General features: G+C 45.8%; 1 protein-coding gene across 1 annotated transcript in view; it reads left to right on the top strand.

Annotated features, from left to right (window-relative positions):
• LOC122555307 (T-box transcription factor TBX19-like) overlaps nucleotides 1-18,763 on the top strand; it is a 62,210-nt gene that overhangs the window by 12,433 nt on the left and 31,014 nt on the right. Inside the window, exons 2-3 of the mRNA XM_087992613.1 lie at nucleotides 9,716-9,980; nucleotides 14,041-14,175. Of these exons, the coding sequence (XP_087848739.1) occupies nucleotides 9,716-9,980; nucleotides 14,041-14,175 (400 nt within the window). The remainder of the gene's footprint in view (nucleotides 1-9,715; nucleotides 9,981-14,040; nucleotides 14,176-18,763) is intronic.

The following is an 18,763-nucleotide window of genomic DNA, read 5'->3' as shown; positions in this document are numbered from 1 at the left end:
TGTAGGACTGGTCCGGGTGAATCATGTGGGCCAGCACGGAGGCCAGGCGACAAGACAACACCCTGGCGAAGATTTTGTAGTCCGTGCTGAGGAGGGAGACCGGACGCCAGTTCTTCAAAGAACGAAGGTCCCCCTTCTTTGGCAGCAGGACAATGACTGCCCTGCGCCAAGAAAGGGGCAGCTCTCCGGCATTTAGACACTCCCCCGGGACCTGTGCGTAGTCGCTTCCCAGGACATCCCAGTACGCCCTGAAGAACTCCACAGTTAGCCCGTCCAGCCCCGGGGTTTTGCCCCTCGAGAGCTGGTCGAGGGTGCTGGTCAGCTCCTCTAAAGTGACGGGAGCGTCGAGCCTTCCGGCGTCCTCCGGGCTGAGCTGCGGCAGGTCCTCCCACAGAACTCTGCGAGCATCCTCGCTGGACAGATCCGGAGAGAACAGAGCCGTGTAATAGTTTCGGACGTGGGCCCTGATGCCCTCCGAATCCGAGACGAGGGACCCGTCGTCGGCCAGCAGCACAAGGAGCTGCTGACGGGTGCCACGCCTTTTTTCCAGCGAGTAGAAGCAGGGGGAGCCGCGGTCCAGGTCCTGGAGGAGCTGGAGCCGCGACCTCACGTACGCGCCCCGAGCCCCGACGAGCTGCAGGTCCCGGAGCGCGGCCTTCTTCTCTTCATACGCCCCGCGCAGGGCCGGGTCCGCGTCGGGCTGACCGAGGCGTGACTCCAGGTCGAGCATCTCCCTCTCCAACTCCCCGATCCTGGATTTCTGCCTCGTCGTTGACCCCCTCGTGTACTCCTGACAGAAGACACGGATGTGAGCCTTGCCCACGTCCCACCATAGTCTCAGGGAGGGGAAGCTTACCCGCTTCCTTCTCCAGCCGGCCCAGAAACGACAAAACGAGTCCCGGAACCGCTCGTCCTCCAGCAGCAGGTTGTTAAAGTGCCAGTACGCGGAGCCGAGCCTGGCACCGAACGGAAGGAGTTCCGCCCACACCAGGTGATGATCCGTGCACGACACCTGCCGCGTGGAGGCTTTCGGAAAACAGGAGGCGTACGCCCACGAAACGTACAGGTGGTCGATTCTGGACGCTCCAACCACAGGCCTCACGAAGGTGAAGGCGATGGAGATTCCACTAGACGTCCACCAGGTCGAAGGACTTGATCAAGTCCCCCAACTTCCTCCCCGATGCCCAACCAGTGCGGGCACCGCCGTGGTCCCTGCCCTCGAGGACGCAGTTAAAATCTCCCCCAAGGATGACGCACTGGTTCTCGTCGATGGAGGCGAGATGAGCGGACACTTTTTCAAAGAAGCTCGCTTGCCTCGGCCCAGCCAGGGGAGCGTAGACGTTCACCAAGTGAAGCACCACGCCCCCCCAGCCGAACCGTCAGGTGAAGCAAACGGCCTGGCACAGGCTCCCTGACCCCCAAGATCTCTGGCTGAAAATGTGGGGCCAACAGGATAGCCACCCTGTCAGATCTGTGGGTGAGGTGACTCATGTAGACCCCCCCTCGCCACTCCAGGAGCCAGGTGGCTTAGTCTCCCGGGGTAGTGTGGGTTTCTTGCAGGAAGCACACTGCATACCTCCCGTCCCGGAGGACCGAGAGGGTCTGGAATCTGCACTGTGACTCCCTGCTGCCGTTGATGTTGAGGCTGGCTATAGTTGTCTCCATGTCGGAAGCGTTGTGCAACCAAAACCAGTACAGGTAAAAACTGATTTATACATTTACTGGGAGGACGGGCACAGAAGTCCTTCGCCCTCACCAGGAGTGCCCCCAGGAAGTTCCTGATTCGCTTTCGCTCATTCACGTCGAGCCCAGGTACCTGGCGAGCAGCGTGGGCTGACCAGTAAACTCTTTCAAAGGAGCTCCAGCGGTCAAGCGCCAGTTGGGTTCTATCCCGGCAACTCCGAGTTTCCTTGACAAATTCCCAGAGTTCCTCGAGGGGGATGAGGGGGGGAGATCGGTGAGGGGCACCTGGGACTCAAATGTTGCTGCAGACAGGGTCCGTGTCGTCCCCGGTGTCCGCCACCGATCCCAAACCCTCCTCTGGGAGGTCGCCATCCCCCACCGAGAGGATGGGGGCTGGTCTGGCGCCGCCAACTGGCCTCAAACCCCTGGCAACCCCACCCCCAGGGTCACCGGCGGTACCTTCCTTGGCGCACCCCTTCCCAGAATGCCCCGAGTTCGGGTCGTCGGGCAGCAGAGGTTCGGGGACCCGCTCCTCTCCCGACACCGGGACACCCGGCTCCTCCGGGAAAAGGTCCTTCCCCAGGGCCAAGGCCCCCGGAAAAACAGTCTGGAAGGGAGGAGCGAGGATAACACCTTCCTCCCCTCTACCACTCGACGACCCAGCAAAGGGTTCCCCGTTGTCGCCCGCACCACAGCCCACGTGGTTTTTAAAGTCCTCCCCAGGGGCCGGAGGAGTCGAGGCAGCAGGAGGCCCTGCTGTAGCCCCTGGGGGTTTGGGTAGGTCGGGCCGCGGTGTGGGACAGTCAAGAGGCACCGTTGGCTTGTCCCCTGGAGAGGGGCAGCGCTACTGGAGTGTCTCTCCCCTCCAAGTGCCGGCGCCTCTTCCCCAGAGAGACAGGGGGGCATTTATGGGCCTTCCCCTCCCTGCCCGCCTTGGTGGTCATGGGGCCCGAGGTCCCTCCCCATAGCCTTTCCCAAAATACGATTGGCTGGGGGAAGACAGGGGGCGTGGCCAGGGTGGGGAAGGTCAGTCATGTCACTTCCTGCCCCACCCCTGGTTTATCAGGTGATGGTGGGCGGGGTGGGGCGGGGCAGGGGCAGGGGCCCAGTTCCCCCTCCGGGGCCCAGTTTCCCCTCCGGGGCCCAGAGACACGGTCGCTGCAGGAGGTAGGGCAGCGGAGGTTTCCCCCAGGTTAGTGCCAGGATTTGGCTGGGTGGGGCGAGGCTCGGGCTCAGGGGCCCCCGGGCCAGGTGTCACAGCGCCAGGGGCAGGCGTTGAAGCCCCAGGGGTTTCTCTAATGGGGTGGGGGGTGGATGTGGGGTCAGGATCAGATATGGGTTTGGGGGGTTGGGGGTCAGGGTTCCCACGCCGGGGTGACGCTGGCACGGCCGCAGGGGCATTGTCGTGCCGGGGCGGGGCAGGTCGTGGGCTAGGTGTTGGGGAAGGGAATAGGGTGGTCTTCCTATGGGCGGGCCTGACGCGTCGCGTCTTCTTCAGCGCCTTCTGGCCGGCCGGATGCTCACCCCCTCCCTGCCAGAGGCTGGAGCAATAGAAGCCTCTGGCTTAGCCCCGGGGCCTGTGGTGTTGACTTCGGGGGAAGGGGAGTGGGTGCGGCGGCACCACCATCAGCTGTTGGCATGGGCTGGGCAGCCTTCTGGGTGGGGCAGTTTTTTCTAATGTGCCCCACCTCACAGCACAGGTGGCACCGCACGCCGTCCGCCGTCCAGAAGGCGCGGTAGGCCGCACCCTCGTGGAGGAGGGTGAAAGAGCCCTCAGTGACCTCCTCCTGTGCCAGGCAAATGAACACCTGGCGTCAGGAGTATATGTGTCGGAGGGCGGGGTCCTTAAGACCGAGCAGGAGTGGTTGGACACCCGACCTGATCTCCCCCAAGGTGTTGAGGTGGGGAAGAAGGAGATCACTGGAAATGAAGGGCGGGACGTTGGAGATCACGACCCTCTGGGCCGTGACCTCCAAAGGGTCGACGGGCAAATGTGTCCCGCCCACAGTGAGCCCCCTCTCCATGGCCAGTTGGACCGCCTGCTCGGTCTTAAGGAAAAAGACGGCCTTCCCGTACATCCGGGCCGCAGCGACGATGGCCAGTGGGCCGACCACACTAGCCTTGGCCTTACTGCAGGCCTTGATGGACATGTTGGGGTGGGGATAAGCCTTAACCCCCAGGCGTTTAGTCAAGTGCCTGAAGGGGGTTGCGGTTGCGGCCGGGGTTGGGACAGCCGAGCCTAAGGCAGCGGCTACCCCGGCGTTGGTGCGGCTGGGCCCCGCGACCTTCGGGCTCGCCATATTCTGCTGCTGAATGTTAGTAGGTCCCAAGCAGCAGCGTTGGAGGTGGGCCTCTGGCAGCAACAGTGGTGGAGGTTGTGTGGAGGGGCCCAAGGCGAGTCCCAGACAGCGACGGTGGAGACCGGCCTCAGGCAACAGCAGCGGTGGGGGCAGGCCTCGAGCGAGTCCCAGATAGGCCCTTGGTCACAGCGGTGGGGGGCAGACCTGTTGGGGAGGGTCCCCAAGGCAAGTCCCAGGCAGCCCCAAATTGAGTCCCAGGCAGCAGTAGTGGTGGAGGTTGTGTGGAGGGGCCCAGGGCGAGTCCCAGGCCGCGGTGGTGGAGGCAGGCCCCAGCGCTGTGGGGCAGACCTGTTGGGGAGGGTCCCCAAGGCAAGTCCCAGGTAGCCCAAAAATTGAGTCCTGGGGCAGCAGTAGTGGTGGAAGGGCCCCAAGGTGAGTCCCAGGCAGCGGTTGTGGAAGTGGGCCTCCAGCAGCAGTAGTGGTGGAGGTTACGGGGAGGGGCCCAAGGCGAATCCCAGGCAGCGGTGGTGGAGGCAGGCCTCTGGCAAGTCCTAGGCAGTTCCTTGGTCGCAGCGGTGGGGGCAGACCTGTTGGAGAGGGTCCCGAGGCAAGTCCCAGGCAGCAGCAGTGGAAGTGGGCCTCTAATAACAGCTGCAGTGGTGGAAGTCCTGGGAGGGGCCCCAAGGCAAGTCCCAGGCAGCAGCAGTGAGGCAGACCCCAAGCAGCAACAGCTGAGGCAGGTCTGGGCGGGGGCCCAGAGACCAGCAGTAGGAGTTGGCCCCAGGTCAGCAGCAACACTCCCTTGACCTGGGTGAGGCCCAGGCTGCAGCTCCAAAAGTAGGCCCCAGACTCAAAAGCTCTCTCCTCCTTCTGCTTCTGCCTCCTTCTTTCTTCCTTCTTCTTCTTCCTTCCTTCCTCTCTCTCAATGTGGGGCAGCTGGTCCAGGGACAGTCCCCTTCAAGGAGGAGAGTCCTTGCACGTACGCACTCACACTGATCCAACTCTCAAAAGGGAAAACACCCAAGTGGTTAGTGACAAGCAGTGCCCTTCCCATCAAAGGGCAATGCTCACAATCCTTTTTTTAAAAAAAGTATTTATTTTTTTTTTAGGAAAACACCCGAGTGGCGACACTCCTGTTTATTTATTTTTTTTCCTTTTTTCTTTTTTTTTTAAACTCCCACACTACCGCCTAACTGTGGTAGTGCTTATTGTTTCCACAGCACCCATGGTGTGTGTGTGCAGGTGTGAGACACAGTGAGAGACACAAGGTGTACGAATCTTTATTCAATTTCCACCACCAGGAAGATAGGAAAACACCTGAGTGGCCAGTGACAAGCACTGCCCTTCACATCAAAGGACAGTGCTGTATGATCAAACAGTGAAGGGGAGGGTAGGGACTAAATCAAAATAGATTTGGAGGGGGAAATAATGCACTCCACACAGTCCTGTTTTTTTTTTAAATTTAACCCCCACACTACCGCCTAACTGCGGTAGTGCTTATTTTTCCCCAGCACTCATGGTGTGTGTGTGTAGGTGAGAGACACAAGGTGCACAAATCTTTATTCAATTTCCACCACCAGGAAGATAGGAAAACACCCGGGTGGCCAGTGACAAACACTGCCCTTCACATCAGAGGGCAGTGCTGTGTGATCAAAACAGTGAAGGGGAGGGTAGGTACTAAATCAAAATAGAGTTGGAGGGAGAAATGATGCACTCCACACAGTCCTGTTTTTTTTTCTTTCTTTTTTCTTATTCTTTTTTTTAGGAAAACACCCGGGTGGCCAGTGACAAACACTGCCCTTCACATCAAAGGGCAGTGCTGTGTGATCAAAACAGTGAGGGGGAGGGTAGGGACTAAATCAAAATAGAGTTGGAGGGAGAAATGATGCACTCCACTCCCTGCGGCGCACACCTCTCCCTGAACAACTCCAGGGTGTTGGTGGACACCGCGTGCTCCTTCTCCAAGGACACCCGGGCTCTAACGTAACCGCGGAAGAGGGGCAGGCAGTCGGCCCTAACGACCCCCTCCACGGCCCGCTGCCTGGACCTGTTGATGGCCAGTTTGGCCAGGCCCAGGAGCAGACCCACGAGGAGGTCTTCAGACCTGCCCTCCTTCCTCCGTACCGGATGCCCAAAGATCAGGAGCGTGGGACTGAAGTGCAGCCAAAAACAGAGGAGAAGGTTTTTAAGATGTCCTCTTTTATTTATTTATTTTTTGAGACACAGTGAAAGACACAAAGTGCACGAATCTTTATTCAATTTCCACCACCAGGAAGATAGGAAAAACACCCAGGTGGCCAGTGACAAACACTGCCCTTCACATCAAAGGACAGTGCTGTGTGATCAAAAACAGTGAAGGGGAGGGTAGGGACTAAATCAAAATAGAGTTGGAGGGAGAAATGATGCACTCCACACAGTCCTGTTTTTCTGTCAGTCAGGCCTTTCTGACTGGACCAAATTAATAGCCCCAATCAGGGATCTCATATTCTGTGAAGCCTACTGGTTGACTTTGTTACAATTACTTCACATCTTTACTTAAAATTTAATTGTACTTATTTAATCTTCCATACTAAAGGTCTATTTGGTGGTGGAATATTTTCTGAAGAGTTTCATCCAAACCCTTATGATATCTGGAAAAATTCCAACCTAGCTAAAAAAAAATATATATTTTAGGCTACTAAGAGGAAGGCAACACCCTTGTTTGGCTTTCTTTCTTTGATTGGCTACTAGTTGGACTCTGTGGGCCCCAAATTACATGTCCTAGAATCAAGCTACCTCTGGCTGAAGTTGAGTGAAATTAGTTGAGTGATACACCTGATCCTAATAGCTCCGAGTTTGGAGTTAAAATTGTAAAAAAAAACACCACAAGCTAAGGTCTAATATAAGGTTAGTGTAGCCTTCTTGCTCTTGTACACTTATCCCTAATTAATGAAACCTAGGGATTGAACTTATCAGATATCATGGACTCCATTTATGCATCTCGCTACTGTGGAAAAGCTGCCAATATCATCAATGATCCATCTCACCTCGGCAATGCTCTCCTACAACCTCTTCCATCAGGCAGAAGGTATGGAAGCTTGACTTATATGCACCATCAGGTTCAAGAAACAGCTTCTTCCCTGCAATTATTAGACTGATGAATGGATTCTCTAACTTCAAATAATGCTGATCTTGCGAATGTTATCTTGTCTAGTGCACATCTTGTGTGGTGTAACCTGTATGCCTTACACAGTCCAAGTTTTTTTTCACCGTATGATCTGTATGTCCTTGCTTATTATGATCAGCCCATACTGCTCGCAAAAAAAAGCTTTTCACTGCACTTGGGTACACATGACCATAAATCAAATCAATCAATCAATCCTTTAAAGGACTGCTGGAGGCCACTGAAAAAACTGTTTAAAAAATACCAGATGCACTGAGGCCAGAAGCTGCCAAATTGGTGCAGTCCATATCCTCACTCTGCCACTCTGATTGGATTGTCTCCTTCGCCGTTCTTGGGCCTCACTTCTGGCAGTTGCATGGAGGAGCATTGATGCATTTTATCGCCTTTTGCTGCTCATTTTATTACTGACTTACATAGGTCTGGAATGTTTTAAAATGGAGTGGAAAATCCATTGTACGTTAAAATGCCTTAACATATTATTGGTGCAATATTTTTCAATATTTTTTACAGAATTGAAAACAATGTGATTACCTTCAAAAGGTTAAAGCTGTTGTGCACCTATTTGAGACCTTTAAAAAGCGAAAATAATGAAAGAACAAAGCATTCATTGAATGAAGTGAAATATTGAATGAAATATGCGGTTGAAGAGGAACAATTATTGTTTTACTTTGCCTTTTTTACTTAAATATTGAAACTGTAACAGGGACATAGAACATCTAAAACTAACTACTGCACTTGACATTGTAAATGGCAAAAGCATTTAGTAACTTGTTTAATAACATTACGACCATAAAAAGGACAATATGAAGCCAGGGATATGTAAAACTGAAACTTAATGCTTTACTTTATATCTTTGATAAAAATATAACTAAACAAATCCCAGGTAATGTTCTGGAGACCATGGATTCAAATCCTGCCATGGCAGATGGTAGAGTTTGAATTCAATAAAAGTCTGGAATTAAGAGTCTATTGATGACCATGAAAACATTGCCGATGGTCAGGAAAAAAATCCATCTAGTTCACCTATGTTCTTTAGGGAAGGACACTGCCATCCTTACCTGGTCAGACCTAAATGTGACTCCAGACCCAGAGCAACCGGGGAGGCAATAGTCTAGTGGTATTACTGCTGGATTGTTAATCTGGAGACCCAGGAAATGCTCTGGGGACCAAATTTGAGTCCCATTATCGCAAATGGTGGAATTTGAATTTAATAAATATCTGGAATAAAGAATCCATTGCCAATTGCCCGAAAAACCCATTTGGTTCACTAATGTCCTTCAGATCCACAGCAATATGGTTGACACTTAACTGCCCTGTGGGCAGTCAGAGAAGGGCAATAAATGCTGGCCTAGCTATTGATGTCCTCATTCCATGAACAAATAACAAACATCATGTAAAGAAGCTGCCACTGAAGCAGAATACTGCCACACTCAACACTTTTAGGCTACAAAGCAAGTCATAATAGCATTTAATTCCTCCTTTCTTTGCAGAAAGAAGTGACACACCACAATCTGTAAATGTATCTGAAGGACTATATAATAATTTTATCTTATTGAAAAATGAAATACAATAAGAATACCAGGCAAATGTAGTAAATTTTAAAGTGTATTTGTTAAGAATATGCTAACATGATGTATAGGATAATTCACAATCCTAATAGTGATTTTTAGATTGCAACTTGTCAGCTCCGTATTCTCCAACACACACTGTTCTGTCCTGTAAAAAGGATCTGATGTCCTTCCATCCATGGTAAAATATAGTAAATGCACCCAGTCAGAGATTTTGGCATTTGAAAGGGATTCCTAATAGGGTAGTCTCTTTTTCTAAAGTTTCCTTATCTTTTTATCTGTATTGTTACTCTGTTTTTTTTCTCTGCTTTACATCATGTTATGTCATGTACATTGCATTTCATGTTACATTAATAGTAGGTCTGCACAACCATTATACCCTACCTGAAGAATTTGAAACAAATTCTTCCTAGCTGGAAAAGAACAATATTAATATAGAATTAGTCTGTTTATTTGCCACACCTGCTCACAACTGGGAACCATTTCCGGAGCTTGGGTAACCATTAGCAACTGCTTCATTAACACTAATGTACTTATAGCATTTGATGTCCACAATGGATAGAGAATATGTTCATCAAGTAACATGGAGTGAAATATTATCATGGTAGCTTTTTTCATATTTTATATATATATTATATATATTACATTTTTTAAATGGTAAATTTATTATGGAGGTGAATCGTAAATTATTGCTACCTGGAAGAAAAATGCAAAAATTATTCCTTTTCCAAACCTGTTACTCTTCATCCTGCTTGCACTTTGCAATGACTTTTGAATCAACTGCTGAACATGTATTAATCTATTTACTTACTGTGATGCCAATCTGCATGTTTGGATTAATAGGAAAATTAGTCTCTGGATGTAAATGGTAGCCAAGCCTTTTTTTTTTTGCAAAGGTTATTATGCTTTTCTCTGTTATTGAACGCAATTACCATTATGTGCTTTCCCAAAAGGAAAGGTTGATTTTACTTTCTCTCCCTCCATCTCATTCACTTTTTCAGGCGGATGTTTCCAGTTTTGAAAATAAGTGTATCTGGATTGGATCCAAATGCCATGTATTCATTCCTACTGGACTTTGTTGCTGCTGACAGTCATCGTTGGAAATACGTGAATGGTGAATGGATTCCAGCTGGCAAACCAGAACCCCTGACACAGAGTTGTGTTTACATCCACCCTGACTCCCCTAACTTTGGGGCACACTGGATGAAAGCTCCAATCTCTTTCAGTAAAGTCAAGTTAACAAATAAAGTCGACACTGGTGGACAGGTACAGCTTTCTCCTCCCATCTCATTTGCAGTAACAAACAGGGCAATTGTGAAATATCAAGTGTGCATTAACGTAATTATACCAATCCTCTCAGCCTACTCTACTCATATAGACCATTGTTTGAAAGGAAACCAAACATAAACAAGAATAAACAGGTCTAATTGGCACTTTCTGAGTTTAATGGACAGCGTGTTTTAGTCAGAAAAAGAGGTTTTGCTTGATGCAGTCCAGCAAGCATTAAGAGATATCCAAATGAGTACAATTTCATGTAAAAACGTTTGTAATGAGTTCAGTCATTTATGTTTTCCTTGGCACAGATTTTATTAAAATTGACATTGAACAAAAGTAAATGTTTTATGCAAAATTACATAATTAGAGTTGTTTTGTAATTATGAAATTAACTGCATTTTTTACAGGCAGAAAAAGGATGACAAATCGTAGTAACTCATTATGCAACATATTTATTGGAGGACAAATCTGTATCACTTCAGTTCTGGAACAATGTTACAGAGATGTCTCTTTCTTTTAAAATAAGTAACAACCAAGATGTAGCACTTGTATTCTAGCTAAATGTGATGTAATATGTTTAGTATTTCAAAATATCATGAGTAATATCTTCTCTCTTTTATGCTTTCTCTATTTTACTTGCACACGTAGATCTGTTAGGAATGTCTTTATTAATTGTTTTTGTTTTGCACTTAAGATTGAGTTGTCAGTAGTAGGGAATGGAACACCTTTTGATTTTTCCCCCTACTGTCAGCAGCAAGCAGTAGTCTAAAATGGTCAGGTACAAAGCAAACTTTTGAATGAAATTATTGAAGATTATCAGGATACAGAATGGCATTTTGCAGGGCAAGATAAGCTCTATTTTGGGTGATGTAGCTCACCAAGGCAAGAGTTACTGGCTGCCCATATTTAGTGGTTTCCTTGTAATTATTTTCCAGTGCAGGACTCGACAGTCTATTCAAAAAACTGCTCTGCAAATGCCCAAACCACTGGTTTTAACTAAAATCTTTCAATGGTAAATAGAGGATTTAATGTTTTCCCCATATATTTTTCCTGCAGCTGCTGATTTATAACAGTGTAAATATCCGTCAATTGCTCGGGTTTCTTTTAGGCTTTTTGATGAAGGTGGATCTGTCCAGTTATAACTTTTCCTTGCCTTCAACCCTGCCACTAACCTGACCTAACTGTCCAGCAAACTTGACTGGCACAATATTTCTGGCTATTAACTTCAGTGTACTCATTTGCTTTTTGTTTAATTTTATCTAAATGGTTGAATGACACCAAAATAGGTGGTTTGGTGGATAGTGAAGAAGGTTACCTCTGAGTATAATGTGACCTTGATCAGATGGGCCAATGGTGCGGTAGATGGAGTTTTATTTACTTAAATGGGAGACTATTTTATTAAGGCCAACCAGGGCAGGACTTATTCAGGTTAGTGAAACTTGAACGGGTTCAGAAAAGATTTACAAGGATGTTGCCAGGGTTGGAGGATTTGAGCTATAGGGAGAGGCTGAATAGGCTGGGGCTGTTTTCCCTGGAGCGTCTGAGGCTGAGGGGTGACCTTATAAAATCATGCCGGGCATGAATTGGATTATTAGACAAAGTCTCTTCCCTGGGTTGGGGGAATCCAGAACTAAAGGGCATAGGTTTAAGGTGAGAGGGGAAAAATATAAAAGAGATCTCCTAAGAGGCAACTTTTTCATGCAGAGGGTGGTACGTGTATGGAATGAGCTGCTGGAGGAAGTGGTGGAGGCTGGTACAATTGCAACATTTTAAAGGCATCTGGATGGATATGTGAATAGAAAGGGTTTGGAGGGATATGGGCTGGGTGCTGGCAGGTGGGACTAGATTGGGTTAGGATATCTGGTCGGCATGGACGGGTTGGACGGAAGGGTCTGTTTCCGTGCTGTACATCTGTATGACTCTAAGTTTGAAGTGTCAGTGGGAGAACATTCAGAAGGCAGTGATAATTATATCATAAGGTTCTGCATGGTGTTGGAAAATGACATGCAATAATTTGAGTAAGCAAAATCAGCTAGTGGTGAGCTAACTTTAATGGGGCAAGAAGAGAGCTGAGCACATTTGATTGGAAGAAGAGTCAGAAAGTTCAGGTAGAGTCAAGGTATATTCTTTCAAATGGAAAAGGTGCAACAACTAAATCCAGAGTTCCCTGGATTAAAAAAGAATAAGAATTAATATTAGGGAGAAAATGTGTGCATATGACAGGTGTAAGGCAAAAAGTACAACTGATGATCAATTGGAAAACCAAAGGTTTAGGGGGAGGTGGAAAAGAAAATTGGAGAAGCAAAGAGAAACTTTTTTTAAAAAAGTCTATTGGCATATACACAGTAAGAGATTAGAAAGAGGAATAGAGTGATGAGAGACCAAAAAGGCAAGTTACACACAGAGGCAGGGGCATGGCTGAGGTGTTAAATGAATCCTTTATTCTGTGTTTATTAAAGAAGAGGATACTGCCCATGCCATGGTGACAGAGGAGAAAACTCTATCACTAGAAGTGTTCAAAGTTAATTATAAAGAAGTGTTGGCTATATTATTGGCACTTAAAGTTAACAAGACCAGTTGAAACTTATCTAAATATTTTGAAGAAAGGTGGGGTAGAAATTGTGGGGCATTGAGTATAATCTTTCAATCTTGCCTAGACTTGGGGGAGGCACCAGAAGATTGGAGAATTGCAAATATTATGGCCTTGTTCAAGAAAGGTTGTAAGGATAATCCCAGCAATTAAAGACTAGTCAGTTTAACATCAGTGGTGGCGAAATTACTGGAACAGCTATTCAGGATAGAACTAGTGATCGTTTGGAAAAAAAACGTGTTGATTAGAAAGAATCAGCATGGATTTTGAATGGGGCAATTGTATTTAGCTCACTTACTGGGGCTTTTTGAAGAGGAACCAGAAAGAGTCAATGAGGCTAGCACAATTGATGTGGTATATCTGGATTTCCAGTAGACTTTTGATACAGTGCCACGCAACAGACCTGTGAGGATAGTTTTAGGTCATAGTGTAAAAAGGACTGCAGCAACACGGATACAAAATTAGCTGAGTGATAGGAAAGAGAGAATTTATTTGGGTTGGAGAAAGGTTTGGAGGGAGTTCTCCAGGCATCAATATTGCTTTTTCTGATGATCTGGATCTTGGTGTACAGGGGACAATTTCAAAGTTTGCAGGTGACATGAAACTTGGAGGAATTATAGACCGTAAGGGGGATTGTGTGGAACTTCAAAGTGATGTGCAAACAAAACAAACCTTTTCACAGTGAATGGTTAAAGTATGGAATGCAATGCCTGGAAATATACTATGATGTGGGGGTGCCGGTGTTGGACTGGGGTGGACAACGTCAGAAGTCAGACAACACTATGTTATAGTCCAACATATTTATTTGAAGTTAAAAATCACACAACACAATATGCTGCTCCTTCATTAAGTAGCTGTCCGCATCATCAGCAGCGCTCCAAAAGCTAAAGCTTCCAAATAAATCTGTTGGACTATAACCTGGTGTTGTGTGATTTTTAACTTTGTGAAAGTGAGGACTGCAGATGCTGGAGATTAGAATCAAGATTAGAGTGATGCTGGAAAAGCACATCAGGTTATGCAGCATCTGAGGAGCAGGAAAATCGCTATTGATTTTCCTGCTCCTCGGAAGCTGCCTGACCTGCTGTGCTTTTCCAGCATCACTCTAATCTTGATTTTTCACTTTGTCCACCTCTGTCCAACACTGGCACCTCCACATCATGTTTTGAAATCACAAGCTTTTTGGAAATATGCTGGAGGCAAATTCAATTGAAACATTCAAGAGGATATTTGATAATTATTTGGATAGTAATGGTGTGCTGGGATATAAAGAAAAGGCAGGAGATTGGTACTAGGTGACAGAAGTGTTGCAGGCACAATGTGCCAAATAGCCTCCCTTCTGTTCCCTAACAATTCTGTGATCCTGAGTAGCAGCATTAGTGCAATTGTGTATTAATGTAGTTCAACCACAATTTAGTTACAAAATTATGGTTTACCAAGAAATGTTTTGCCATGTTTTTACAGGTAATTCTAAATTCTCTGCATAAGTACAAGCCTCAAATTCATATAGTGCGTGTAGGTGGTCCTCGCAGGATGGTTTCAAATCACTCTTTTCCAGAGACCCAGTTCATTGCAGTGACTGCATATCAGAATGAAGAGGTCAGTGCAGACATCATTACAATATTGGTTTACATTTATCTTCTCATAATTATGTTGGTTAGATGTTTTTACATGAGGTATTGTAGATACTTCTCTTCATTCATTACTGATCATTTAAGGTTTAGGAAGAGAATGCTGAGTAAGCATTTACACTTATTTTTATTCCCTATTGCAGTGAATCTAGATCATAAAAAGTATGTGGATGAATTGTCAGTTTGAGGCTCTCGATGTGGAGCTTGCCAATGATAACATTGAGCCTAATGCCTGTTCTCTCATATCCTGGTTATTAAGAGATAATACCATCTTCACAGCAGTGTCTGTGCTAGCTAATATTTCCTTCTTCTTCGTCGAATTGCTTTCCACCTGATCAACAGGAAACTCGGATGTTTTCCTTATTCCGAATGTTACTGCTGTAACTGCATAGACCCAGATTTTCCAATGGTCAGATAATAGTTTCTGAATTGTAGATAGGAATTGCACATGAGGATACTGTGGACTTCCCATTGTAATAGACTCGAAAGGATTTGCCCAGGAAATTGGAAATTATGCTATGCAATTTCCTTTCACTGGGAACTTTGTGAAAGTTTGCATTTTAATCGCAGAATTTGGAAGAGTAAGGAAACTTAGACTTATCTAGTTTAACTTTTGCATAACTATTAAATTTACCTCCCAACTTGCCTTATTGCTTGAACTACACTCCCCTCAAATCCTAAAACTCCACAAAATCTGACATGGCTCTATGCTGAAATCTGACACCCACTCTGCATCCACACTAGAATCCAAAATCCCTTCCTGCCCCTGCTGGTGGACTCTACCACCAACCACAGCACACCTGAGATCTGACAACTTTCCCACAGACCTGGGAGCCACTACCACCTACCCTTATTCCTTCCAGTTGTGATATCTCCCAGACACCCTAAGGAATCCTACACACTTCACCACATACTTCATCCTTTTGTTACCTTGCACCCTGTTGTTTACCCATCTGGCACCCTACCCATTGACATGCTACACCTTACCAACTTGCACCCTATCTTCTGTCTACTTGGTACCATACTCACCTGGCACCCCTCCCCCTTCCTCACTTACCTGCCACTCTAACCATATACATATCTTATGCACTTAATATTTCACAACAGTTATTAAAGTGTCTGTCTGCGACATTGGAAATTTAAATTTCAGAATACCGCCACCTGATTCTGTGAATAAAGAGGTGTGGTTTGCTCTCCCATGTCTGTTCTACAACATGAGGGACCTGTTGAAATGGAAATACCACCTCGTTTTTGAAGGATCTCCAGTTGGAATCCCCTGGTAGAAATGCTGAGCTCTTTTGTTGCGAAAAGAAATAATCTTTGAGATTACTACTCCTCAGAAAATCCAACTGTATGTTTTGAGGTTCATTTTTTTTTTTGCCTTGATTTTTTGATTTGGGATTGAGGTATAAATATTAGCAATCAGTGCAGAAGTGAGGCTGCTATGTTTGCAATGATGTTGTTGAAGGATGTGAAAAAGTCATGTGGACAGCTAAGAAAAAGAGCTAAGCACTGAAATAGATAATAGCATAAGAGAGAAAGTAATAAAGTCTAAATGTGTCCAACTGTATTTTTCTAGTTCAACAAAAAAGGAGACACCACTATGTCCTTTAGATGAGGAGGGCTAAGTTGATTAAATGACAATGGGAAACATTTAGGGGATAGTGATCTTCATTTCATAACATTAAAAATGAAGTTGTAAAATGACATGGGTTGATCCAGAGCAAGAAAATGAACTGTTGGAGAGATCACTTCAATGGTGCAAAAATGGAGCAAAGCCAAATAGACTTGGGCTAAAGGCTGGCGGGAAAATCAGTCATAGAACAATGATTATCTTCAAAGAGGAAATGGTTTGGGTGCAGTCAGGGTATATCTCTCTGAAGGGAAAGTTAGCACAAACAAATCCAGAGTTCCCTGGATGACAAAGGAGATAGAAATTAAGTTAAAGAAGAAAAAGTGGGTTATGACAGATGAAAACCAAACTGATTAAAAAAGTATCAGAAGGAGAATGAAAAAGCAGGTACAAAAAACAAAGAGATTCTGAGAAAAACACTGGCAACTAACATAAGGGGAAATCTAAAGTCTTCCATGAGCACATCAATAAGAAAAGGAGGGATTCAGCTGATTCAAAAGAAAGAAGGAATTTACATTTGGAGGCAGGTGGCATGGCTGAAATAGTAAAATGAATACTTTGCATCTGTCTTTACCTTACAAGACAGATGTTGTCCAGACTATGGTGACAGAGGAAGAAGCTAAGTCACCAAAACGATACAAGAGAAGTCAACAAAAACAAAGAAGTGCAAACGCTGGAAATCTGAAACAAAAACAGAAGTTACTGGAGAAACTCAGCAGGTCGGGCAGCATCTGTGGAGAGAAAGCAAGTTAATGTTTCAGGTCCAGTGACTCTTCCTCAGCACTTCAGATTGGCAATTACAGACCAGTCTTAGATTAGATTATTTAGTGTGGAAACAGGTCTTTCAGCCCAACAAGTCCACACCGACCTGCCAAAGCACAACCCACCCATACCCCTACATTTACCCCTTCACCTAACACTACGGGCAATTTAGCATGGTGAATCCACCTAACCTGCACATCTTTGGACTGTGGGAGGAAACCCACGCAGACACTGGGAGAATGTGCAAACTCCACACAGTCAGTCGCCTGAGGTGGGAATTGAACCCGGGTCTCTGGCGCTGTGAGACAACAGTGTTAGCCACTGTGCCACCCACCTGTGCCACCCAGTCAATTTATCTTTGGTGAGCAGGAAACCTCGAGAAACCACTTTTTGGGATAGAATTAAGTCACATGGAAAATGTTGATTTAGAAGTGTCAGCATAGATTTGTTGAGGTAAAATTGAGTCTGATTTGCTGGAATATTTTTGAAGACCGAACAGAAAGGGTTGATTGGGTCAAATATGTTGATGCTGTGTACAGGGAGTGCCAGAAGGTGTTTCAAGATGTGTGAGAAAAATTATTGGTCATGGGATAAAACGAACAGTAGAAACATAGATACAAAACTGACTGAGTGATAGGAAACAGAATAATGATTAATGATTTCTTTTTGGGCCAGCTGAATTTGATAGTGGAGTTCCTGAGATGCCGGTATTGGGACTTTTGATTGGCCTGATACATATCCATGATCTAGACATTGATGTGCAGGTGACAATTTCAAAGTTTGTGGCTAAGGCATAACTTGATAGCAATGTATGTTGTGAGGAGGATCAGTAGAACTCCAAAAAGATTTGAGTTGGTGGAAAGGTGAATATTTGACAAATGAAGCACAGTGTGGAGAATGTGAGGTGATTTACTTTGGTACAAGAACGTGGAGAGACATTATGAAATGAAAGGTATTACTTTCAAGGATGTTGAGGAGCAGAGCAGCTTGCTGTATATGTATATTAGAACAAATGGAGAGAGCAGATAATAAAGCATGCATCATTCTTGACTTCATTAACAGAGGCATAGAGTTAGATTATGATAAACTTACAAAAGACACTGGTTAGGCCACATTTGGAGTACTGTATACAGATATAGGTGCCACACAATGGGAAAGATGTAATTGGACTGAAGAGAGTGATGAAGAAATTTATGGATGGTTAAGGGGTTGAGATGTATTGGTTATAAGGAAAGACTTGAGAAGCTAGGACAGTTTTCCTTAGTAAGGAGAAATTTGATAGAAGTTTTCAAAATCATGAACAGTCCAGACAGAGTAGATAGGGAGATACAGTTCGCATTCATAAATGGATCAAGGATCAAAGGGAAGAGTTTTAAAGTGATTTGCAACAAAGTGAAAAAACATTCTCAGACAATGAGTAGCTAGAGTTTGGGATGCACCAGCTGGAAGTCTGGTGAGGGTGGGTTCGAGTGAGGTGTTCAAGAGGTCACTAGATAATTATTAAAATAGAAACAATGTAGGACTGTGGGTAAAATGCAGAAGATTAGCACTAGGTTTAAGATATTAACTTAGTCAGTGCAGACATGCTGGATTGAATAGCTTCCTTCTGCCCTGTAACAATCCTATGAATTTAAATATTTGTGTTGCTGCAACACTGTCATATGTGGCCAACTGTACCCATTTACAGAGTCTTTCTCTTATAGTCATACTGAGAGCTCATTTGAACACTTTGTAGATTTTCTCAAGACTTTCTGGTCTTAAGACCTGCAGAAGAGAGCTTAATTGCAGAGTGAAGCTGTAGCCAGAAGGAACAATAAACAGATGAAGGGTTTTTGCCTGAAATGTCGATTTTCCTGCTTCTCGGTTGCTGCCTGACCTGCTCTGCTTTTCCAGCACCACACTAACCTTGACTCTAATCTGCAGTACCCACTTCCGCTTAATAAACAGCAAGTCAAGGGAACTGAGTAAACTTTGCCTCACAGTTCCATCAATAATTCAATGAATTGAAGAGGGATTAGGAGGAAGAGTGCTTGTGTGGATTAGCTGCTAGAAGGTGACAGTTTATGAATATCCTGTAGACCAGAAGGCAGAGGACTGTATACAAATGAAAATCTTCTCACTTTACAAATGTTCAAAGGTATATTGGTTGTCAGAGAAAAAA

This window comes from Chiloscyllium plagiosum, unplaced genomic scaffold, assembly GCF_037043375.1.
Source record: "Chiloscyllium plagiosum isolate Xiang-an unplaced genomic scaffold, Cpla_swu_hap1 HiC_scaffold_12, whole genome shotgun sequence".
NCBI lineage: Eukaryota > Metazoa > Chordata > Chondrichthyes > Orectolobiformes > Hemiscylliidae > Chiloscyllium > Chiloscyllium plagiosum.
This window is presented reverse-complemented; position numbering and strand designations above follow the sequence as displayed.